This window comes from Lampetra planeri, chromosome 6, assembly GCF_965212315.1.
Source record: "Lampetra planeri chromosome 6, kcLamPlan1.2.h2, whole genome shotgun sequence".
Taxonomy (NCBI): domain Eukaryota; kingdom Metazoa; phylum Chordata; class Hyperoartia; order Petromyzontiformes; family Petromyzontidae; genus Lampetra; species Lampetra planeri.
The window spans coordinates 1,065,389-1,091,231 of NC_136112.1; the positions used below are offsets into that span (position 1 = coordinate 1,065,389).

At 54.6% G+C, this 25,843-nt stretch overlaps 1 protein-coding gene across 1 annotated transcript; it reads right to left on the reverse strand.

Annotated features, from left to right (window-relative positions):
- GALNT9 (polypeptide N-acetylgalactosaminyltransferase 9) lies at positions 1–25,174 on the reverse strand. The gene is made up of 7 exons (XM_078595193.1): positions 25,012–25,174; positions 22,551–22,668; positions 18,205–18,390; positions 16,690–16,827; positions 14,393–14,488; positions 7,543–7,710; positions 1–7,063 (listed from the first exon to the last, which is right to left on the reverse strand). Exons 1-7 carry the CDS (start codon positions 25,068–25,070, stop codon positions 6,941–6,943), a joined length of 888 nt encoding a protein of 295 aa, XP_078451319.1. The 5' UTR covers positions 25,071–25,174; the 3' UTR covers positions 1–6,940.
- Between the last annotated feature and the right edge of the window lie 669 nt (positions 25,175–25,843).

Here is a 25,843-nt window from a genome sequence, read left to right on the forward strand (position 1 = left end):
TTGTTAGTTGCATTTCATTTATTTTACCGAAGGGAATGATGCACGGTTAAACAAACATCGTGACGCTGATGCTGCTGCTGATGCTGCTGCTGATATTGCTGATAGAACACCAAGGGAAATAGCCTCCTCGCCAGAGGCAGATCCGTGTGACAATTTTATTTGTCGATTCACTTCGAAAAGTCGATGAAGCCGAACGAGCAGGCTCAGCAAGTCGTGAGCCTGCCGCAGTGCTTGGATGGGCCACCACCACCCACAACCACCACCACCACCACCACCCACAACCACCACAACCACCACCACCACCACGCATAACACGATGTTATAGGAGGCTACTGCGGGGCTACGTAGTGGCGCGGTTCAGCAAATTAGTATTTTGCTGAACTGTGTCGTCTGCTGCCCACATTCACCAACCGGCACTAGCGAGCGTGGCGGTTAAGTGTGGGACAAAAAACAACAACCTACGACCCTCATCCAGTGGGTAGATTCATGACAAAAGGGGGCTATAGAGTGCATGCACATGTACTTGGCGTCGGCCACGTGTCTCCGTGCGGGCAACCTTTGTGGAATTCCCACAAATAGGTATTTATTTTATCGACCCGAGTAGAATATGATGATTTTCACACCTGAAGACGGACGCTTGTGTTGCGACCGAAACGTTTTTTTTTATCTACGTGACTTTACGGAAAGAACCAGAAAGTATGATGATGATTGTTGTTGTTGTTGATGATGATGGCCGTGATTTAATGACCGATGGTTTGGGGCTGCAACATGAGCGTATAGCATAGCAATGTTTAGGTAATATCACAAAATATACATGTCGAAATGCATCCGTATGTTGTGAGTTGTGTGAGCCCTCTTAAAATGGAACAATGTACGAGCGGGTTAGCTGTGCGGGCCTCTTGTTCAGCGCACGCACGTGGAGAGAGACGCACGTGGAGAGAGACGCACGTGGAGAGAGACGCACGTGGAGAGAGACGCACGTGGAGAGAGACGCACGTGGAGAGAGACGCACGTGGAGAGAGACGCACGTGGAGAGAGACGCACGTGGAGAGAGACGCACGTGGAGAGAGACGCACGTGGAGAGAGACGCACGTGGAGAGAGACGCACGTGGAGAGAGACGCACGTGTTCAGATCGACTCCCAGAGCCACACTCAAGTCGCACGCTTTACACACACAATGCCATATATGTTTGTGTATATATATACTCTCCTGATTATGTTAAATTGCTGATGTGTCTTTGATATTTACACAAACGCACACTTAGGGGTGGAACTATGGAATTGTAGACATTTGCTGGTGCGTTGGCATATGGTGCACAGATAACAACAAAAACTCGACATTTGTCAATAACACCATCGGCCTTAAACGGAAACAAAATATAAAGACGTTTTAGGCAATGGACCTAATTCACAGCACAGGGTCATTGCCCGACACGTTGCCCGTTATATTTGTTTTCCTTTTATTGCCACATTCGTCAATAACACTGCCTTAAAATATAAGCATATAATAGGCGACGTTTCGGGAAATGACCCTGCGCTATGAAGGGCAGTTGTCTGAAACGTCGCCGATTTTATATTCTTTTCATTTTAGGTCCATGCTGTCATTGCCGAGTGTGAGTTTTTGTTTATATTTATATATGATTACAGCAGTACCATGTTCGAGATACAATTAAATACTAGAATTTAGTTACATTACAGAGACTCCTCTACTTACGAACGAGTTAGGTTCCATTTGTATAATCTCCTGTAGATGTAGGTGCCACTGGTTCTTCACGTTCTGCAGATGTAGATGCCACTGGTTCTTCGTGTTCTGTAGATGCCACTGGTTCTTCATGTTCTGCAGATGTAGATGCCACTGGTTCTTCATGTTCTGTAGATGCCACTGGTTCTTCGTGTTCTGTAGATGCCACTGGTTCTTCATGTTCTGCAGATGTAGATGCCACTGGTTCTTCATGTTCTGTAGATGCCACTGGTTCTTCATGTTCTGTAGATGCCACTGGTTCTTCACGTTCTACAGATGTAGGTGCCACCACCGCCATCTATTGCGCGGTGGTTGAACTTGCGACTCTCGATCTGAACAGGTAACTGGACATACGGACCAGGTTTGTTTGTATCTCTTGAAAATTCGTAAGTCGGGTGTTCGTAAGTAGAGTAGTCTCTGTATGGTGTATTGTAGCGCCTCGTTAACACAATGCACGCGATTCGATTAAGTTGAAGATTAAAAATTTACGGCAATATTCAGAGTGTAAGAAGCACCATTTCCCCCTGCATTTTAAAGCTTAAGTTGCGAGTGCGTCTTACAAGTCGGTAGTGCGTGTGTGTGTGATTTGTTTACTATAACTTCAAATGGACATCGGGCACGAGTTATGGGGTGCGTCTTACTTTCCGGAGCGTCGTACAATCCGGTAGGACATGGCAATTGATGCATGGTTCCACCCCATAACATACATACATAAACGCAAACATACACACGCATTCACCACCCCTCTCCCCAACCAACCTAATTTTAAATGATCGAACACGTCATTCATGTATAATACATTAGGTCTATATATTATTCATCTGTAATCATTACATCTCGCGTACCGCAATGCTAACCGCAGTGTGAAGTGGCAGTGCAATCTCCACCGGGTGGGGATGTCGGTCTTGGGGTGCATTTTTTATGGGCTTGAGTTTGGGGGGCCCGCGTGACCCCCACGGTTCGTGGTGGGGGGGGGGGGTATTGAGTTGTGTTTGCCAAGTCCAGGATTACACCATCAGACAGATGGAGGAACGCGTGGGGTTGGAGCACAATGCTTAGGATAGAGACCTCGTATTCATCTTCATCTAGCAGTGGGTAGATCATGATGATGATAAAACATGGGGAGAGGTTCATGCTCGGAATTGCACTCATGCAGGAAGACGAACACGTGGATTAGAGAATATACGCGGGTTAGAGATATACATTTTTACCGTGAAGAAAAGTGGGGGACGTCTCCTGCAGAGATGGAGCGATGTAATCGGCTCGTGTGCGTGCTCGCTATATGGATCGTTTACATTGTTTACATCGCATTGGCCGTGAGAGATGGCGACGGCTTTGAGGAGGGAGGCCTTCAGCTAGCAGTGGGTAGAGCACGTCTGACGATGGTGGCCATACGGGGTTGGTAGCAGTGTCACGAGCGTGGGGGTGCCTTGCCCCCCACCCACCACCACTGCTGGCCAAAACCACGAGTTGGGGCCCCCCGAGATCTGTTTTCAACAACCGTGTCAAACAAGAAACTTATTTAAAACGCGGTTCAAATAGACTTGTTTTTTTATGAAAATGCTTTCATCTGCGTCCCACGTTTTATTTTAACTTAATGAGGGGAGGAACGTTTGGCTGCCGCAAATTGCGCACCGCACGCTTGCCTCTGTTGTTGTTGTTGGCATAGCGGGTCGTTGTTGTTGTTGTTGGCATAGCGGGTCGTTGTTGTTGTTGTCATCGCGTATCCAGTGAAGAGGAGCAGAGCCCTGCTTCCGGAGCGAATTGGGGGAAGGTCCTAGGAAAGAGGAGCCGCGATGTATAATAATAATGACGACGACACCCTCGGTGCGACCGTGCAAGACATAAAATATTGGGGGGCCCCAACTGACCGATTGCCGCACCCCCCGAGCTGATAACGTCGTTGCTACGCCACGGGGGGTGTGGATCTATGGTTAAGTGTCGAGCTGTATCCAAACCTGTCCAGGCTGACCCCCCCCCCTTCCCGAACTCGCATTGACCAGCGTGGTGAAGTATGGCCAAACAGTGTCCCATGACCAACTGCGTGGATCAGTGACGCGACGTCATAATGGGCCATGGAAGATGTGAATGATTTTTGTGGTTGATGCATCCTCGTGGTTTGTACACGAGGTTCGCATATGGATATTTGGCGAAATGTCGTGCTCGGACTGTAAATGCTGTGGGTTTACTCTCCAACACAGCGGTGTGCTGGAATCGTGACGAATTGGCCATGTTCTGTTGCCGTGACAACCCTCACTAAGTGGCGGGTGGTGGCGGGTTTAACGGCACACACATTTACGCGATCTAACCCAAAACAACCTCATCAATATTTCGACTTTAATTGGTTACACTACATTTATTTAATAATCATGGCTTATGGCTTATCTGTTTCAGTCTCAATGCTTGTTGTCCGTCCGTGTGTTTGTAAGTGGGGAGCGGTGGCGCAGTGGTTTGGCGCACGGCGCTACGAACCCGCCGAGTTCAATTCTCGCTCACGACCAATAACAGTGGCAATTATCTGCAGTCTTACAATGAGTACCTGGTGCGGTGTGTAAACGACAACACTCGTGGGTCCAGAGCTGTCCGGACGGTGGTGCTGGCCCCCCCCCCCACCCCTCTCTCTTCTCGTGTGCTGTGCCGGCCTTCCTAGGTGCTGCCCGCTCACAGCGCATGGCCTCCCAAGCGTGTGTGTTGAAGGCTATGGGGGGGGGGGGTGTTTTTTGTGCGTGTGTAATTCCCGTCGAGGATTCTGTTTCAAGGAGAGGGATAACCTCTCGATATGAATAAAACAGAACACTTCCCACGTCCCATCTCCATCGCTCTCAACCCAATTTGCTGCTGTGGAATTGAAACAAAAACCTCTAACAACACCATGATGATGATGATGCTGTAGTCGTGTTCGTGTGGGTGCCGTCACACAAGCATAGTGAAGACATGATGCTGTACTACTTGCAGTGTAACGATACCGTGCATGCGAATAATATAACTGTAATTCGTGAATGAATTACACAGCACTTGCAATGAAGACATTCCGTTGTTAATTAGTGTTATGGTCGTGTACTTTGTTAAGAATTCCCTACTTGGTGAATAGATGATGCTGAACTTACAAGGTAAGACTGTACTTAAACTGAAGAGATGAAGCGATACTGCCGTGAAACAATCAGACTATGCTCGGTGAAGAAATTATACTGAAGCGTAATCGGTAAAGAAACGACACGGTTCAGATGATTACATTGTACTTGCGGGGAAGAGATTAGACGAATAGGTGAGGAAGCTGCTGCGCTCACGGTGAAGCGGAGGGGGCATCATCCGCCACGTGGCAGCCTGTGAGCGAAGTGTGACTGGGCGAGCGAGCGAGCGAGTGGCGATGTTATGTCTCACGGTGGTTGTCGAGTGTCTGGCAGCTCTGGCTGGGGTTGGCTCCGTCTCTGTGTGTGTCTGTGTGGGAGCTGTGAGAGGCAGCCGGGCTGCTGATCCATCAGGAGGCCTCTTAACGACCCAAGGTCGGGATTCCGGAGTTGATGAGCACGAGACCCCCCTGAGGTCAGGCGCGAGGGGCTGCAGCCCCCCTTAGGGGGCCGCAGTTCCCAGAGTTCATCAGCAGTGTCAAGGACGTGGAATTGTAACCGCGCTGCACACATCCCCGTGGGCTTCAGCGAGGAGCTTTTTGCCGATAACGGCGGCGAATTGTTTAAAATGGGACGAGGATCGGGAAGTCGAAGCCAGTCCAGAATTTGACTGCTGCTGGAAAATAATTGTCAACCGCTGCTGGGAAATGTTTGTCTGGAAGGCCAATTAGTGCGATCGACTTGTGAGTTATTTTAATTTGTTGTTGGTGAAACACACCCTTGTATTAACACCCACACACCAACGTGACAAGAGGGTCATGCATTGTATACCACACAATGCTGCTGCATGTGACACTTTGCACGCATCGTATCGGTGTGTCTGGCAGCCCTTTTCAGCCCCTCGTGGGGATGAATCATTTTATAAATATATTAATTATTTAAATGTGGTGACGTTAACTCTCGCTCCCTCGGCAAGCGACTCTTGAGATTTCCGCTAATGTTTTACAAAATGGATCTCGTAAACTGGCCTAGGCAATTTTTAGGTTCATCATTAACCTTTTTTTCTTCCTTCCTTGAACACATTACGCAGCACTCGGGGGCTCGTGAAACACTTCATCGCGAGGGGTGCGATGTGAATTACATCTTAACTGTGGTGGTGGGTGGAATTGTTGTTGTTGTTGTTGTTCTGATGTTGATCATTCAGAGGTGGTGATGTGAATGTGGTGGTGGGGGTAGGGGGGGCAGGAGTTGCAGTGGGGCTCGGGTACTTGTGGCAAAAGTGCGCTGCCCATTCCTACGGGACGGATTGTCTTTCCCGAAAGTGACCACGAAACAGCTGTGATGAGACACGTAACTCTAACCCCCCCGCCCCCCACACGCTGTCTCCTACAAAACAAAATCACGAGCCTCTTCCTCGGCTGGGTTACATTGGCAGCGCCGTACAGCTGGTTCGACGTCGGGCACGAGGAGCTGCCGTTAGAAATTAAAAACACCGAGATGGCCGCTATAAGTCAAACGCCGAAGACGGACGTACACGTACATTAATTTAAACACCTACCTGTACAAGTATTGTCGTTCATGCACTTGGTTTTTCTGAGTCGACTTTTAAGGCGTTTCCAAAGTTACATTTGGCAAAAAAGATATACTGTGCGCGCAAAAGTTGGGGCGGACTTTTGCGAGCGAGGATTCTTGCGGGGGGGGGGGGGGAGGGGGGGCACAGCGTCGGGCGTCGTTCCTCTTCCGTGAGCCGTCCCCTCGCACTCTCTCAGAGGGTCAATTCTCGGAATTCCACTCTCACCGTGAGCTCACCGCGGCTTGGTCGCTCCCTCCCGAGGGAGGGGGGACGGAGCGCTCCCCCTCGCTCTGTCCACCACAGTGACCCTTCCCGTGACTCTCCTCTCTCTCAGGTGGTTGCGGCTCTGAAATCCTCGCTCTCTCCTCTTGACTTTCTAAAGCTCTCTCTCTCTCTCTTGCAGAATGCTGATAATCTGCCATGCGTTGCCCACCGCTTTGAACGTTTCCACAACCCTCTCAACCACAAGGAGGCCGTTTCACTGTCCGGCGCTCGCTTTCCGGGTGATTGAATCTTACGACGCTCGCTCACAGGAGTCCCCAGTCCCGTGATCCGCACTCACAGAAGGTTGCGAATGTTCCACTGTTGGCCCGAGCACACGTGCATGACGAGCTCTAGGCCGCTGGGCGTGGACTCCACCTCGAGACAGCGCCGGGTCTTGCGGTTTACCACGGGTCCGTTCTGTAGGGGCAGATGTTGTTACAGTGTTTTCAATGTCAGAATTGATGTCACCTGGAAGGACGTGATCTGAAAACGAGCCAGGCTCGGGGTAGTTGTAGTTTGTCACGTGGGTGTTGGAGTGGATGTGTGAATGCCGGCATGGCACGCAAGGGGGTGGGTGGCCAAAACCACGCCCGACCGCCTTTGTCTCCCCAGTGCTAATGTTTACACACCTCACCGTGTACTAATTTCAGAATCAGAATATTTATGCTGGAGGAATCCGATGAGATATGAAAGTCTTTTTCACAGATGTCCAGTAGAGGCTGAGTCGACCTAGGAGATGCCCAGGATTGTTTAAAAAAAAATCATCGCTGGTGTTGGCCATGAACGGGAATCGAATTCGCGTCGTTGGGTTCGAAGCGCAGCGCGCTGACCACGACACCAGCGCTCCCCACATACATTACAAAGACGCGCGCGCACACACGCACACACACACGCACCTGCGTGAACTCCCAGTTGTCGCGCGTGTCGGGCCCGGGCCCCCGGCAGGGCAGCAGGCGCGGGCGGCGCGTGGACCCGTCGTCCTGCAGGCAGCGCGTGTCGGGCACCTGCGTGGTGGAGCCCGTCGCCCCCACCTGGAGCCGCCCATCCGCCGTGAAGCGCACCAGCTGCGGCGCAGGTCGAAGGCAACGCACGCACGCACGCACGCGTGGTCGGCGTGGGGCCCCCGGTGCAGGGGATAAAAAGGGGCCCCCTTTCCAATTGCCCCCTCCCCCATTTCTTCAGAGCCCTGGGGGTCTGGGCCACTTCAGTCACACCTCTAATTAGCACGGTGCGAAAGAAGTTCAACAGCCTTGATGCAGGTGCACCTCCTGCACACACGCGATCGCGATGCCGCTGTGTAAGTCTGTAGCTATCAAAGTCGACGTGTTCTCTCGGGTCTCCGTCTAAGTCCCGCGGCACGCTGCCGGTTATTGAATTCATTGTCGAAGCATGAATTGCGTCCATTTTGCTTTCCCGCCACTGTTGGTGAAGTGACATGATTTAGCGTTGAAATTCGCGATGCGGTAAAAGTGTTTAAACGGTGTGCGGTTGGTATGGGCGAGTTGGTGGTGATGTTTACTGTGGTGGTGGTGGTGGTGGTAGTGGGTGAATAGTGCATGATGATGTTTGCAGTAATGGTGATGGAAGGTTGGTTGTATTTGTTGGCGATTTTCACATTAACGGTGGCGACGGTGGCTGGCTGGACGGGGCCAGTGACTGAATTGGCTGAGGCCCAACTCCGCACTCGGCTCCAGCACTTTCCCCCAACTCCAATCCTCCTCCACCCCCACCCCCCTCTCGCCCACCCCCCTCCCATCCCCTCCTCGCCACCGCGCACTTCTTAATCTGCTGAGGTCGAGACGCCGTCTTGTGCCACGGAGAGAAAAATCCGGCTGAGCCACTCTCACTCGGCGGCGCATTCGCGGATTAATCGGCACAAAGAGACAAACCCCTCCGAGAACCCCGAGACTCCACGCACGCGACCCGAACACTGCGTGCCGCAACGGTTGTTTGTTGCTGTTGTTGTTCAAATGTATCATCGGTCACCTTCTATCCGCTGCTGGATGAATGCCTTGTCGAGCCGTCGCCTTCTCTGCAAACGAACCGCCTGCCCGCGATCTGATGTAATGCCGTGTGGTGGGACATCCTCTCGGCATTGTGTCCTTAAAACTCAACCGTACAATGTTTGTTTTATTTTGCCAGGTAAGGCCCCAAATGATAGCTCAACGAAGTGGCTTATCACGTGGGCATTTATAGCAGACAAATCCTCTAAACGCACATTGATTCTAAATGTGGAGGGAAAAACCTGAGGAACCAGGCGGCAGGGTCGGGATAGAACCCACGACCTCCTGCATACCAGGCGAGGCAGTTGACATCTCTTCTCCGTAGCTTCGCCCATCGTTCCTCCGTGCGGCGTGTCCTGCCCCGAGCCCGCCGAATGTGCTTACCGGTCACGGGACGTCGTCTCTAACCTGCGGTGTCGTCGCTCCCTCTGGCCCGCGGGTCTCTCCCCATGCCTCCACCCCTCCACGCTTGGCTGCCCGCTCGTGATCTTTTATTCCGTTTACTTTGTCAAAGTCCATGGTTCATATTTTGGTGACATTATTATTTATAATAAATAAAAAAAATTGTGTTAGATGAAGTAAATATAAATGTGTCGTTAACCCACCCGACGCGGCCAATTAGTAAGGGCTATAACGTAAACAAAACGTGAAATTAGTTACTACTTGAGCACACCGGTGTGTCGAAGAATAAACGCACAACGTGTACAATTAGAATGCGACGTTTTTACAACCAGCTTCATCAGGCGATTTTGCCATAATTGTGAAGAAGTCTTCCTGTTTCCTGGTCTTAAACAGAGTACGGTAACGTCATCACTGTGGGCCTACCAGGTGCAATTTCCTTGTTCACGTGACAAACCTCACTAATTGGCCGTGTCGGGTGGTGGTGGGTTAGCGACACATTTACGCGGTCTAACCCAAAAAACCCTTCAATACGAATATTGGTCCCGAAAGCCTATGGTGTGAAATTTACATCATTATTCCTTAAATCGTGGGTGTTGTGTGTTGTATATAACCAGGGGCCTCGATGCTGTTTGGCCCCTGTGCCTCTGGGCTTGAATGGTCTGCACCGTTAGTCGCGGTCGCACGTCTGCCAAGATTCCAATCCGACTCTGGCGTAGTGCTGGGTGATGGTGATGGTTGGTGACAGTGGCGGTGGTTGATGGGTGGCGGTGGTTGGTGGTGGTGGTGGTTGGTGGTGGTGGTGATATTGACAATGCCCTTCCCCAAACGCGGTTTAGGGAATCCTAATCCTATTTCGGAGTACACCCGCCCCCAAATCCCTAACTCCGAATCGCGTCATCCCTGTTTCTGCTCCATCACAAGGAGCGGGCCGGGCTGCAGGCTCAGCGGAGCGCGCAGCCTGCAGCCCGAGCCAGGGAGCACGGCGCCCGCGGCCTCGCGACGACGAGCGCCGTCGCCCGGGCGCTCGTCAGCCCCCAGGGGGGCGCGGGGAGGCGGCTCTCACTTCGTCGCGGTCGTGGTGGGGGAGGTGGTGGTTGTCAGTGACGTCCGTCGTTGGCATGGACCGTGATTTAAGGAATTAAATGACCCCCACCCTCAGCAGCTGGGCCAATCCGGCCCGCGGCCACCGGTGCAGTTGCAATGCCTGCACGTACGTACGTTGAACTTCTTTCACACCGTACGTAGCCAGCCGTGCTCATCGGAGGTCCAATGATGGCACGCCCGACAGCTACACCAGTAGGCAAAGGAGAACGCACATTTGCGAGCTTTGCTATTTTTTCTCTCTCTCCGCAATAGGCTTGACAATTGTGAGAATGTGTCGAGACTTGGGATCGCTGGGAGTACTTGGAAGGTGGAAGAGGAGGAAGGAGGAGGCGAAATCTCTGGTTCCTAATAAAATCGGCGCTCCGTTGTTGCGCAGGCCCCATTAGCGGGGGTAATGGGACGCGATTGTCGGGACGCGCGTTCCAGGTTCTGTGAATGTATCATCGCTCTAATTGCCTAAAGTCAATTTGCGCTTGACGAGTGGCAATTGCCTTAATCACGGAGGCGACGACGGTGACGTCACGAGCGAGTGGCAATGTCGCAGCGCTCAACGCTCCAGATCCAGATGGGGCTCGCTCACTCTCACACTCTCACACTTGCCGTCTCACGTTCCACATGCAACCCACTCTCTGACAATAGCTCAAAGACAAAGATCCCCCGTATAGGCGTAATAGACTGTTGCGGCAACCGCTTATAGCGAGCACCTATGAAGGCTGGGATGAAACACGATGGGGTGGGTGGCCAGCATCACGCCCGGCCGCATTTGTCTCCCTAGCGGAACACATCGCACCAGGTACTCATTTGAGGCCGAGTCGACCTAGGGGAGGCCCAAGACTGGTTCAGACATTCGGCACTGGTGTTGGTCGCGAGCGGGAATCGAACTGGGGACGCTGGGTTCATAGCGCAGTGTAGCGCTAAACGCTACTACACTACCACTCCCTACAATGGCTGGCATGCTCGCGTTCGCTCTCACACGCACACCACTCTGTATGCACCACTCTGTCACTCACACCACACTCGCACTCGCTCTCATTCACGCTCTGCAAGCACTCTCGTATTTACGTATGTTGAACTTCTTTCGCACCGCACGCAGCCGACATTCTCATCGCCCTTGCTCTTGAGGTCGCACACGCGCTCGTTCACCGCTGAACGCAGGCACACCACGCTCTCACCGCGACCTCTGCTCGCGGGACGCGGCCAGGCTGCGCTCCGCTCACGCGGAGGGAGCTTCGTCCGCGTGGGCCGAGGGCTGCGCCGTTGCTTGCTTCTGCCCCCCCACCCCCCCCCCCCCCGGCATTGTCGTGAACATTGTTAGCGACATTGCTACCGCTCCGCATCTGTGCCACTCGGGCGCCTCTGCCACAGCTGTCGGGATGCACCGCACATTGCCGTGGTCCGCTCGCTGTGCGGTCTCCATTTGGGATGTGCGGCCTCCGTGCCACAGGTTCCCCCGTGCCAAGCGGCTGGGCCTGTGGGCTACGGCGTCGAGCCTGGGGCCTCTGGTGTGTCTAGGCCGGGCGCGAGGCACGCGAGGCCCACGGGCCAGGTACAGCCCTCGACCTCATTCTACGCGGGCACGGGGTGGGGCGGGGGCGTGAGGCTTAACCACTTCGACGCGGCCCGCAAACGATGTTTTATCTGTTCTCCCAAGCATCTTAGCTGCACTCAATGGATTTCAGAGGGGACCATCTTTCGCGAGACAACGACACTCTCGTGATCGGCCACCTCTTGTCACTGCAAGGGCCTCTCGTGTCCATGTAATGGTTGCCCGCCGAAGGTGGTCGAAAGTCCGATCCGACCTCGGAGTCAGGTGAAGAAGTTCCTCAGCCCTGACTGGCTAACGTCTCGGTCGCTCTGGTAGACAACGCAGCGACGGTATCCCTGGCACCGTCGCTGGCCCGTGTCACCCGTCAACGTGTCGGGCTAACTCACCTGCCCAGTGACGCTGGCCGTGCCAATGGATGGCCGCGTTCAAACGGGACGCGTGGCAGGTGCGGTAACGGGACTGTCACTGGGCAGCGGCAGGAGCCAGACTCTCGCGCTCGGCAGCGCTGAGTTGGTACAGCTGGAGAACCTCGCTTCGGATCCAGGTTACAAGCCACCTGCGCTCAAACCGGGTGTTTCAAGTGTAGCGGTCGCCGCTCACTCTAAGGAAGGGCCTTGGCATATTGAGATTGGTTTTGCAGTTGATTAGGCTCAATTCCACCTCCTGGGAATTGCATGAGCGTGCATAAGATTGGTCGTTATCGGTTATAGCTGAGGGCAATGAAGAAATATCCATTAAAACCAATCGTTGTACTGTACTCTGCTCGCACGTCTCTGCTTCCCCGCCTTCTCCAGCTCGCGCTGACCAATATTGCGATCAATTGACCCCCACGACCCACACGGTGTGGAGAAGCTCCTAATCCAGCAGTGCATTGACAAAAGCATTGGACGTGTGTGTACATACATGTGTGTATGTGCATGGGGAGCGGTAGTGTAGCGGTTAGCGCAATGCGCTACAAACCCGGCGAACCGGGTTCGATTCCCGCTCACGGCCGACATCGGTAACGATTATCTGAACCGGTCCTGGGCCTCCCCTATTAGTACCTGGTGTGATTTGAAAACATCGGCACTGGGGAGACAAAGCCAGGCGGGCGTGGTGCTGGCAACCACACTCTTGCGTGCTGTTCCAGCCATCATAGGAGCTCGCTAACACCACATGCCCCGAGCGTCTGTGAAGGCTATATGGCAGATCTTTGTCTTTGTACGGGGAGGCACGGTTGGCTACGTACGGTAGCAAAATAATTTCAACGTACATACATACAGAAATGGAATGGCAATGGGCTGTAGAATATTCTTATTATTATCGCGCGTGTGCGTGCGCGCGTGCGTGAATTTCTCGCCAATGTCGCTGCTCGCATGGCTGGGACATCGACGCGGTCGGCAATTCGCGCGGAATGCGGCAGCATGCCCGCCTCGGTTCTTGCGCCTCAACTTGGGCCGCCAGGCTAATTTGTGCACGCCAGTTATGGATAATTGCCAATTAAAACTTACTTTGGCGTACAGTTTCCCATTAATTGAATGCGGCCTTAAGAGGCAATATCACCTGACCCATTTCTCAAATGTGCGCCCAATTTAGATATGCAAATTGGCGCAAATGTGGGCGCATTACGTCTACGCTCGGTACACATTGAGTACCACGGAGTGCATTGCGTGCTACGGTATACGCGCCCGGACTGCGCGTATCCGTCGTTATCGGCTGGTGGTGTGGTCGCGACTCACTGACGAGTCCCTATTTGGCAAAGCGTGCCGGTCTCACGCGCTGCCTAATGCATCCTTAGAGGAGTAACACAACGATAGAACGTGCATGTGGCAGCAGCTCAAGGTGCCGTACAGAAACTGCGCTTGCGATTATAGAGAGAGAGGCAGTCGGTCACTCGGCAGAGGAGAAGAGGCCACTCCGGAGCCTGGGTTGGACCATGGGACAGGGAGTCGACAGCACGAGTGGCTGGGGGAAGGGAGTTCCCGACCGTGGGGGCGGCAGAGGAGGTTGAGCGACGCCCACTGAGAGAAGGTTGACCGGGGGCCTCGACAGATTTGCCTTGGCTGTTGGAGGTGGGTCGGGTGAGATGAGAGGGGAGAGGCAGGAGAGTGCCTGGAGGGGAGTAGAGTGAGATGAGAGGGGAGAGGGAGGAAAGTGCGTGGAAGGGAGTGGAGTGAGATGAGAGGGGAGAGGTAGGGGAGTCGAGTCAGATGAGAGGGGAGAGTTAGGAGAGTGAGAAGAGATTGGGAGTCATGAAATGTTGGACCGTCATGGGGGGTGTCGCATGGAGTGGAGTTGAGAAATTCTGCTCGAAACAGTGGCATTGGAAATCATTTTCGTGTCCCCGACTCCCCCTCCCCCCCATATATTTTGCAACTGCCGGCTGTGCTGCCTACCACTCACACCGCCACCACCTTGCCCGCGTCCTGCTTGATGATGGGCGGCGGGGATGCGCGAGCCCTCGTGACCAAAGATTGAGGCTTTGTGCGGTGATGCCATGGTGCGGTGATGCCGTGGTGCGGTGATGCCGTGGTGCGGTGTACCCTGGCGCGGTTGCGGTGTGTCGTGTTGGTGTGGCGTGGCGTGCGCCACGGTGTGGCTTGCCCAGGTGCGCCATTGCGTGGCATCTGTGAGGCGTGGCGAGGCGTGTCGTGCTGCGGTGTCACGGCGAGGCCGAGCGTGGCGACTCGTCGCCTGCCGTGGTTGCCCCACCTGCGGCGTCCACCCGTGGCACGGGTACACGATGGCCGTGTTGTTCTCCGGGGGTCCCTGGTCCAGGCAGAAGTTGTTCGCTTTGCTGTTCCTCATCTGCACACGGGACGGCAACCCCTTTTTAAAACCAAAAAAAAAATCTGAATTCCAGACCGAAATTGTTTGACATACTATACCAAAGTACGGTTCGCTACGTATGGTGCGAAAGAAGTTCTACATACATACGTACAACGTTTAACAAGCCACGCCGTGACTGCACTAAATCTATTTTTGCTCGTTTGAGAATTACTTCGTCGACTTGTAGCGGGGCGCCGCCGCGTAGGGATCCATGGACGACTCGGAGGCGTCAGGAAAAACCACAGACGAGCATGGAAGGCAGCAGCAGCAGCCAGGCAATGATAAAGGGGCTCCAAACCCCCCTCAGCCCCAAAGCTCTGTAGTCTTCTACATATTAAGATGTTTTCAGCCGTTTACGGTTGAGTCGCGTTAACCAGGAAAACACGAGTCTCAAGACTTTTACTTCGGGAGGGATCCTGCCAAGTTTTTTTTTTATACTTTAGTCGCGGCTCGATTAGTCAATCAATGAAGTTGTGATTTTACTTTGGCAATGAAATGGAATGAATTCCCTGCTGGTATTTGACGAGGAAATTGCTCCGTCTGATCTCCCGTGTTTTGAGCGTGCCTGGTCCTGCGTGGGATATCGAGCCGGCCCCATGTCGGGGGTTGTCGCGCGTCGGAGCGAAGCGTCCTGTGAACGATGATGGACGCGGTCATTGACGTGGGAGTTTTGAACGATGGCGGCAGTGAAGATTTTTAAAACGAATCCACTGCTGGTATGAAGGCCTCATCCAAGCTGCTGCCATCTCCCCTAATCCTGCAACGTAACAATCGACCTTAGCCACTGCACATTAAGTTATTTGTTAAATGTTAGTTGGTGGATCACACAAACATCGTGTGACCCCCACAATCTTCCTGTGCATACCCTGGCTTGCCGAGAGAAGACTGTGCGGCAAAGTGCGGACTAATCTCCATCTGTTTCCATCTGTATGGGATACAGCGTTGGACCTTCACACACGTAGATTTGTCTCCGGGCACTCCGGTTTCCTCCCACTGGTAAAATTACTTGTTAATTGGCTGAAAACACCTTCATATATAGAGGACTCCAGAGCTGGGGGGGGGGAGGGGAGTTGATGCCAGCACACTGAGTGGCTGCTGCATTCCCCGCTTCGAGAGCGAGCGAATCCTGTGCGGCGCGCTACAAGTCTCAATTGTTATTCTCGCTCCATCTCCGCGATGGGCGTCCTCTCGGACGCGTCCCATTCCTTGACCGCCACTCCCTTCGTCGTTCTTGACGTTCGGCCATGATGCTCATGCCACTTCCAATCCAGAAATCGAGCGGCTCTCCTCTTGAGGGCCACGCACGCATCCGCTGAGGCGTGTCCCGGGCTGCCATGCCCCCACAGGTTTGAGAAGGTTTGTTAATCAGAAAAGAGTTTAAATTGACTTTGAGCAGTTCCCACCCGTGGCGCTCGTGTGACACTCCCACTGCAATCCATTTAATTTTAACCGGCCCTCTACGTGACTTGGGACCCGCGTGCACACACACACAAACACACAAAGACCTCCATCTTCATTTGTACCACGAAATAATCATTACTCTGCTGATGAGACACTGAAAGTTGCAACGGGTCCGGTGTTTGCTTTTATTAAAGCAATGCTGTTGAAATACAAATCACTCCCAGAAGGCCGTGTGGCCGATGAGATGTGTAATTTGAGTTTTGTTTTACGTGGAGAGACAAGTGTGGGCAGGTGGTAGTAGGCGCGACGTCGTCTTTGTTATTTTGCATCTCAATTTGATTCGGCGCTCTTTGCGTCGCGTGGGACGCGTGTCGCGATCATCCGGCGCGTGCGGCGAGTAAAACGGCTCGACTTGTATTTGAGCCGCGACTGGCGACGCCGACGAGGGCGATAGCGCAATTGGGATAACTCTTTAAAAAATGTTAACACTTATATGGGACTATCGTTTTTAATGGAAAAATCACGAATACACTGTAACATGACAACAAATGTAATGTTAATAAGCTTCAAAAAGTCAGAGTCTCCACTCTTTCGCCATCATTGTCAACGGACGCCCGAAATCTTCTCCAGGTGGTCTCCAGAGCCCGGAAGCACAACACTTCTCGTGGTATTGTTGCAATTTCTCAGAAGTGTCAACATTTCTTTTTGAAGCGCACCCCTGTATTATAAAATGTAGCCCATCGAAGGCGAGGTATGGGTGGGCGGTGGTGGGCACGCACCTCGCCGTAGGCGAGCGTGTTGTTGTAGCGCCGCATCTCGGGGTACACGTTGTCCAGGTACCACTCGAAACTCTTGCACTGGAGCCGCTCGCGCAGGGCCACTCGCTCCGTGATGTCGCCGATGTCAATGCCGGGGTTCTGATGTGGGGGGGGGGAAGCGGAGGAGGGGGAGGCACAGGGAGGCAGGTGAGAAGGGAGGAGAGTGGGACAGAGGGTTGGAGAGAGCCAGGGGGAGATGCCGGGAGAGCGTGAGAGGGGAACACACGGGTGAGAGAGGGTGAGAGAGGCGAGGATGTTTCGAGAGAGATGGGGTGGGAGAGCGGCTGGGGAGATCGAGAGGAGAAGAGGGTGGCAGTGAGCGGGCTAATTGATAGGTGGAGGAGAGGGAGGCAGAGAGGGTCACAGGGAGGTCGGGGAGGGCAAGAATCCGGGAAAGAGATGGGCGGGTGGCACGGTGGAAGGTAGGAAGAGCGCCAGAGAGGGAGGCACGGAGTGAGCCAGATGAGAGAGCGGAGCAGGAAGGGTTAAGAGACGGAGAGAGCGAAAGGCGCAGGAGAGGGATGCATGTGGGGGGCATGTGGGGGGCATGTGGGGGGCATGTGCACAGCGGGACAGGCCGTGCAGGACGAGGAGTTCAGTGACGTCACGGCGGTGCCGCGCCTCCCACTCGCACACCGCTGCTGCCGCCGCTGGTGTTTGTTTATTTTATCCTCATCGTTGCGGGAAGACGCTCGCAGCCAAACGCGACTGCGGCAACAACAACAAAATCCCTCAACGGCGGCCACATGGCGGAGCGTGATGGAGGCACGTGTCAGGGGGTGGGGGGCGCACGTGACGTGCTCACCGTGGGGGGGGGGGGGGGGTCTATGCAAATGAGGGGAAGGGCGTGGTGGAGGGGGTATTGGGGGCCGGTGAGACGACACGGAGAGACGCTGACCCCGAGACAGACGCAGAGACCATGTGTAGACACAGAGAGACACTGACCCCGAGACAAACGCAGAGACCACGATCTACAGCCCCCGACGGTCCTCTCATGCACCCCCACAAACCGATGTGAAGCGGAGCATGCAATGTTGTACTGCACTTACGATCGTGACTTGAAGATTACTCGATGTAGCCCAGGCCACCCTTGCGAAGAGCTATAATTTATCGTGATATATTTGTGTTGCTCATTACTCATTTATCCAGGAAAGCCACAGGTGAGTCGTATGACTCTTGTGCAGGAGGATGCTGCCACATTAATTATGAGTGCGGGGTGAAACCGGAGCGCCCAGAGAAGGCCCCACGCCTCGAGCGGGGGAAGGGAGTTTGACGACATCAGTGTGGTGATCCGCCAACCCACGCCGCTGCTGCTGCTGCCGCTGCCTCTCCAGTGCTGGGTTACAGTCGACCACGTGTAGCAGCAGCAGCAGCAGCAGCATCGCCACCACCACCACCGCCGCCACGGCCCGTGAAGAGCCAACGGAGATATTTGACGTTGCCCCTCCCCTGCGGGTCTCTGTTTGAGCGACTCACGCTCATGGGGATGTTCCAGGCCATGTACACGTGGCTCTTGAACTCGTCCATCCACACCTCGGCGGCTCGGAGCGCGTTGCGCTTCATGTAGAACTCGAGGTCGCGCACGTACGGCTTGCTGCGCCTCTCGATGTGCGCCACGCGAGAGCACGGCAGCACCTCCATGCTGCCGCCGCACTGCCACACCTGCGCCACGCACACGCCCAGGGGGAGGACCACGCAGCGACATCGTCGTCATCATCGTCTTCTTGCAGTCTCGAGTTAATCAGATTTCCAAGATGCGCTCTCAGTCTTCACCCCCCCGCCTCTGGCTTCAACACAAAGTAATCGTTTGGCGTATTGTTGCAAATTCTCAGAAGTGTTCAAACATTGTTTTGAAGCGCCCTGCATTTGTCCTGGCTTAAGAGGCCTTCCCCTTGCCGGCCACCCCTGAGGCCGCCTCTCCAATGCCGGTCTCGGTAAAGCCGCCGCCCTCCGGCCTGCTCGACCTCCACGTGTCCCGCGCTTCGCAATCAGGAATCGAACTCGGGTGGCAGAGGGTCCACGCCACGGTTTGCTTTGACCGCTGCGCCGCCGCTCCCCACGCCATCATCATTATCGGCTACGGTAATCTGCGCAAGTGTAAAATGTTGTTCGCCTTTGAGTCAATACCGGGGCAGTCCCGCGATTTCGTGAGTGCGTTTAACTCTCGTTAAAGACTCGGGCAAATCAGTGGTGTCATGAGGAAAGCGGGCTTTACAAGGTCGCCGCGTTTCCGACCCAATGAGGGCTGTAATTGGGTAATTGGGATGGGAAATCATTCTCCCACCCCGTTTCACGAGAGCGAAATCCCACCGCGTTGGTGGTGGTTGCGGCGGCGGCGTTGTCGGACGCACGCGGCATGACTTTGTCCCTCTCGGGATCGTGGTGGGGTCGCGGTGGGGTCGCGGTGGGGTCGTGATGATGGTGCTGTCGGTTTCACCCACACGTGCGCGCGTGTGGGTGGAGTGGTGGCGCGGCGGTTAGCGCACTATGCTGCGACCCCGAGCCGACCCCGAGTTCAATTCCCGCTCACGGCCTTAAATTGGCGACGATTATCTGAACGGGTCCTGGGTGCGCCGGTGTTAAACGTCGCCGCAAGGGAGACAAAGGCGGCCGGGCATGGTGCTGGCCGTCTACCCACTCGTGTGCGGCTCCGGTCTGCATCGGTGCTACTCGCTCACAGCACTTGCCCCAACAGTGTTAGAGGCTGTAAGGAATATAACCGATCCGCGTTGTCTGTCACTCTAGATGCCACTTCGCCTCATCACCCCCCACCCACGTCTCGTCGGGGGTGGTGGTTTGTGCCGCCACCCGCAGGGAGAACGTCAACATTTGTGCGGCGAGGGTCCACGGGGTGAACTCGCGCCGCTCGGGTTTGTGATGTTGGTGATGCTGCTGATGCTGCTGATGCTGCTGCTGCGTTGGCAGTGGTGCACAAGCACAGACGACAACAACAGACAACAACAACAAACTCTCAACGTGTTCGTCAGTAGTAACACTGTGAGTGTGTGTGTGGCCTTAAGGTGCACATTGGCCTGGCACAAGCGCCGTGGTGACGTCACCGCCACTTAGTGGCGAATGGCGGTGGGTTGTTATAATCCGCGACGTTTCGGGCAATGGCCCCTTAAGTCACGTGGTAGTTGCGTACGCGCGCACTGATCCTTCTTCGTAAGAGCGACATGGCCATGAAGAAGGGTGATTGCCTGAAACGCCGCCTGTGTTATAACTGTGTGGGCAGTGCTAATTGACGAGTGTGAGTTTTTCGTATTCTGTGATAAAGTGACGACGACGACGACGATTACTACGCACGCAGAATCTGCGTGTGCGGCTGTGGTCTTGGGGTCTCGCTGGAAGCTCATTTCCACCTCCGCCGCACGAGGAGGATTTTGAGAAATTCAACAAAAAAGATCCAACAAATGTGCGATCAATATTTTGGAGATAATTAATTCTGGTTTGGGCCAGAGAATCTGCGTGCGTGTGGACGGGGTGGGGGCCGGGGCTAGTTGGGGAGAGGGAGGGGGGGTACAGGGGAAGGAGGGAGGTGGTGGAGGAGGAGAGGGGGGAGGCGATCGGTAGGGAAGGAGGGGGGTGGTGGAGGAGAGAGGTAGGGGGGTGCCGGAGGGTAGGAGATTGGAGCAGGATGGAGTATGGGTGGTTGGAGTGCTAGGGGAGGGGATGACGGGGGGGAGGGGCAATGGAGGGAAGGGGGCTAAGGGGTGGGGGGCTATGGGGGGAAGGGGGGGCTATGGGGGGAAGGGGGGGCTATGGGGGGAGGGGGGCGCTGTCTCTCCATCCGCAGTAAGTCGGTCGGCCCGCTTGTAATTGAGCGCGCGTCCGCACGGCTCCGCGACTCCTCCTCCGGGGCGCGCGGCTCACCTCCGCCGTTAACCACTGCGCTCCCGGCCAGCGTCGCTCCAGTCGAACATCGATTTGAGAATCGATTGTTCTGAGCGCAGTATTTATGATGATTGTCCGTGTTGTTTTCTGCTGTTGTTGCGCGCGCGCGATCTAACAGCGCGGTCGCGGGGAGTTTCACGTGAGGATCGCGCGAACGGGTTTGGTTTGGTTTGGATCGCCAAGAGATTTGTGGAAGTCCCTCCCGGCGCTGGACCGTGACGTGGCCAGGAGGCGGGCAGTACAGCAAGTGGGCTCTGGAACCCGAGCGTTCCCCGCTATTGGTGATGAGTTTTCTCCCGGTTCTCCGGCTTCTTCCCACAGCACATTGCGGGGCCCTTCTGAAAGGTCGTGGACAGAGCAGCACTGGTAGCATGCGATCTGTACAGAAGCATGTCAAGGTGTAGCCCTGCATGTCTGTGTTTGCGCATATGTGGGGAGCTGTGGCGCAGCGGTTAGCGCACTGCGCTACGAACCCGGCGACCAGAGTTTGTCCCGAGTCGATTCCCCAGCTCACGGCCAACACCAGTGACGATTCATCTGAATCGGTCCTGGGCCTCCCTTAGGTCGACTTCCTTTAAGTGTGTCGCCTTCTCGGTCACCACCCCCCTGGCCCTCCACTTCCTCGCCTGGCGCCTGCGCCTCTTCGGCCCCGTGGGCTCTGGCGCAGTTGCGTTGCCTCCACCAAATACAAAGCTACCCACTCACTCACTCACCTACCTACCCACTCACTCACCCACCTACCCACTCACTCACCTACCTACCCACTCACTCACCCACCTACCCACTCACTCACTCACCTACCTACCCACTCACTCACCCACCTACCCACTCACTCACCCACCTACCCACTCACTCACCCACCTACCCACTCACTCACTCACCCACCTACCCAACCACTCACCTACCCACTCACTCACCCACCTACCCACTCACTCACCCACCTACCCACTCACTCAACCACCTACCCACTCACTCACCCACCTACCCGCTCACTCACTCACCCACCTACCCAACCACTCACCTACCCACTCACTCACCCACCTACCCACTCACTCACCCACCTACCCACTCACTCAACCACCTACCCACTCACTCACCCACCTACCCACTCACTCACTCACCCACCTACCCACTCACTCACCCACCTACCCACTCACTCAACCACCTACCCACTCACTCACTCACTCATTCACCCACCTACCCAACCACTCACCTACCCACTCACTCACCCACCTACCCACTCACTCACCCACCTACCCACTCACTCACCCACCTACCCACTCACTCACCACCTACCCACGCACTCACTCGCCCACCTACTCACTCACCTACCCACTCACTCACTCACCCACCTACCCACTCACTCACCCACCTACTCAATCACTCACCTACCCACTCACTCACTCACCCACCTACCCACTCACTCACTCTACCATTTAACTCAAACCTCGCTCCCGCCGCGGTAATGGAGGCCCTCATCCAGCAGTGGATTATCTAAAGGGCTCAATAAAGTACTTGTAGTTGGGGCAAGTGTTGTTAGCGAGAACCCATGAAGGCCGGCACGACACACGAGGGGTTGGGTGGTCAGCACCACAACCCGGCCGCCTTTGTCTCCCCAGTGGCGATGTCTGCACACCGCACCGGTCGACCGCCTGCACCACCACACTCGATGGCCGCACCACCGAGCACAACCGAAGTGGTACCCGTGCGGTCAGGTCGCGTGCTCCGGCTCGTCTTGGATGGGGGAGGGCAGCAGAGCCATTGTGTGCGGTGGGGAGCATCGTGACAGTGATTCGCCGCGAAGGAACAGAGTGAACTTGGGGGGGGCGGGGAGAGCAAAGGGGACCTTTGGTAGTGCTGGGCCCCAACGCGGCCAGAGGCCCCAACGCGGCCAGGGGCCCAAGCCGAGGGCCGGCGCTGGCACTCACCCTGAATCCCAGCTCCACGTTCTCTCCGCCGTAGACGTCCATGCCCGGGTCGAAGAGCCCAATCTCTCCAAAGTACTCGCGGTGAACGACGAACGAGCAGCCGATCATCGCGGGGGTCCTGGGCGGGAAGGGGAGGGGGGGGGACGTGGGGACACGGGGGCGCAAACGGGGAGAACTCCAGTTTGACTTGATGTGCTCATGAATGTTGGAGGACGGTCACGGATGTCCTTGTGGACATTCTTTGAAAAAGATCTTCATAGCTCATCGGATTCCTCCGGCATGAAGGAGAAAAAAGATTCTGAGCGAGCGTAAATGTTCCTGCGGGCGATCTCAGACGTTGAGGATGCGAGACAAAGCTTGAACACATCTGACATTTAGATCCGGGAGCCTTCCGACATGCTTCTGTATTTCGGGACACAACTCGTTCAACTTGATTTGCCGTTTCATCATGGGACCTCCCTTTGCCAGCATCAAAATATAAGAATAGGTTTTACCCTTTCTGGCAATGGAATATTTGCGTTAAGATGTTAAAACACCAAAATGAAAACTTTTACAAGCAAAAATCATTCTCTGTTCGTGTTTGCATTGTCTTTGACAATGGCAAAGACAATGCAACCACTACCAGGGCATGCTCACCACAAGTAGATGTGGTTAATGCAGTGACGTGATTCCTTGCAAAAGGTTTCAGTTTGGTGTTTTAACATCTTAACACAACGGTTTTATTATGGCCAAAAAGGGTACAACCTACGTATTATTTTATTTTGACCGCCGTTTTTGCAACGCGGGGGCGTTTCGTGGCCTATCAATGTGGAGGCTGCGCATCGGCGCTGAATCCAGATGTTGAATCTAACGGCCGACGGCTCCGCGATTCGGCTTCCTGCCTTGGAGGTGTTTTGGTCTAAAGATTTGCAGATGTCGGCATCCATCAGCAGTCCCCCCGTTGGATCGCCGGCATCTGAGCGAAGAGGCGAAGAGACCTCACGAGGGACGAGGTGGGATCTTGTCCGCGGCAGCTTCTCACGTGGCCGCGTGTCTGCTGGTCGCTTGGACGTTTTGAGCCTGTGCCCCGAATGTTGTGTTTATAGGAAACAAAACAAAAACTAAATGTCAGAAAGGTCGCACGGGAGACTTGGGGTCGTGCTTTGCCGGAGGGTAGAGATGGTCGTGTGTGGTGAAACAGCCCAGGGTCTGTTCCGTCACGATGCCACAAACGGCAATGGCGCGCTACCCCCCCCCCCTCCCCTAGTGAATGAGTGTTGCCAATCGAGCAAAGCTTTGACCGAATTTTGACTTCTCTGAGCCGCCTCATCAGCAAGAGTGTGGCTGGGTTTCAGTGCGGGAGCATTTCAGCTGAACGATTCACGTGATTCAATCGCTCACAATCATTCACCCCCCCCCCCATCCCACCACCGCCGCCCCCCCTGGGAGCTTTATAGGAGACTCCATCATTCATTCTCACCACCCGCTCGAGTCGTTCAATCAAACATCCACCCTTACCCAGCAATAGATTTAATCATTCATCCCTCCACTCCCCAAAGGGGGTTAAATCATTCAGTTCCACCCTGCGACCCCCCCCAACCCCCCCAAAGGGGTTCATTCTGTACGTGACCCTCATGGGGGGAGGGGAGGCAGCAGCGCGCGTCACGTGACCGTCGTTGGGAGGTGGATGCGATGCGAGGAGACGCGCGGACTCCCAAGGGGCCCCTCGCACTCGGCGCTCCTCGCGCTTCGATTCACACGCAAGGGCACGCTGACTCGGCGCTAGCGGCGGCGGCGGCAGCAGCGGCGGCGGCATCGTCAATGGCGTCATCGGCACTACAACTAAGACAGCATCGGCATCGTCATTGAGCATCATCGCTCTCATCGCTCTCATCGCTCTCATCGCTGTCATCGCTCTCATCGCTGTCATCGCTCTCATTGCTGTCGCCGTGATCATCGCCGTCAAACTGCCGCATCGGCAGAATCGGCATCATTGCTAAGGCTACCGACCACGTCATCGGCATCATCATTAGCGCCGTGCGCCAATCATTGGTGGTGGTGGTGGTGATGATGATGATTATGGTGGTGATCATGGTGGTGGTGATGATAATGATAATTATGGTGGTTATAGTGGTGCTGATGATTACGATAATGGTGTTGAGGATGATGGTGAATATGATGATGATGGCGGTAGTGATTATGATGATGGTGGTGATTATGATGATTATGGTGGTGATGATGGTGGTGGTGATGATGGTGGTTCTGGTGGTAATAATGGTGGTAGTGATGATGGTGGTGATGATGATAATGGTGGTGGTGATGATGGTGGTGGTGATGATGGTGGTGATGATGATGGTTATGGTGGTGGTGATGGTGTTGTTGATGATGATAGTGGTGGTGGTGAAGATGAAGATGGTTATAGTGGTGGTGGTGATGGTGGTGGTGATGGTGGTGGTGACGATGACGAGGAGTGGGGGGACACCTGATGGGTGCCGTCTTGTTGCCGCGCTGGACCCACGCGCGCGGCGGGGCGATGTACATGCACCAGAGCTCCCAGTTGTAGCCGTGGGCCGAGTCGTGGTAGCGCTGCACCTCGAACGAGCCGTGACGGATGTTGTCGATGGCGGGGAGCACCACGCGGGAGCGGTCCTCGCGGATCCGCGCCAGCGCCGGCTCGGCCCTGCTCACGACGGGACCAAGACGTCATCGTCGTCATTGTCGTCTTCATCAACATCATCAACATTATCATCATCAACATCATCGACATTATCATCAACATCATCATCAACATTATCATCAACATCATCAACATTATCATCATCAACTTCATCAACATTATCATCAACATTATCATCATCAACATCATCAACATTATCATCAACATCATCCTCAACATTATCATCAACTTCATCGTTGTCATCATCATCAACAACTTCATCATCAACAACTTCATCGTAATCATCAACATCCTCGTCATCATCTAAATCAGCATCGTTTTCAACATCATCGTCATCATCAACAACATCATCACCAAATTCATCATCACCATCATCATCGTCACTACCGACTTCGTTATCCCTACTGATATCATGATCGTCACCACCAACACCACCACCAACAACATCAACCACCGTGACCATCAACAGTGGCTATTGGCGGTTGCTGCTGCTGACGCTGCCTGCGACCGTGTCCCTGGCGGTGCCACCGCGTGCCCCCCCCCCCCCGCGTGTCTCACCACCCCTCCTCGAACTCCACGTGCGCATCGAAGAACGCCACCACGGGCGCCGTGGCCTCGCGCCACCCGGCAATGCGCG

What these genes read in the sequence shown, in the direction of transcription:
- GALNT9 (XM_078595193.1), bottom strand. Translation starts at nt 25,070, where the DNA reads ATGTACATCGCCCCGCCGCGCGCGTGGGTCCAGCGCGGCAACAAGACG. An exon ending in ACGTGGAGCTGGGATTCAGG is followed by an intron (nt 18,391 to 22,550) that starts GTGAGTGCCAGC and finishes TGCGTGGCGCAG; the next exon opens with GTGTGGCAGTGCGGCGGCAG. An exon ending in CCTGGAACATCCCCATGAGC is followed by an intron (nt 16,828 to 18,204) that starts GTGAGTCGCTCA and finishes CCCCCACATCAG; the next exon opens with AACCCCGGCATTGACATCGG.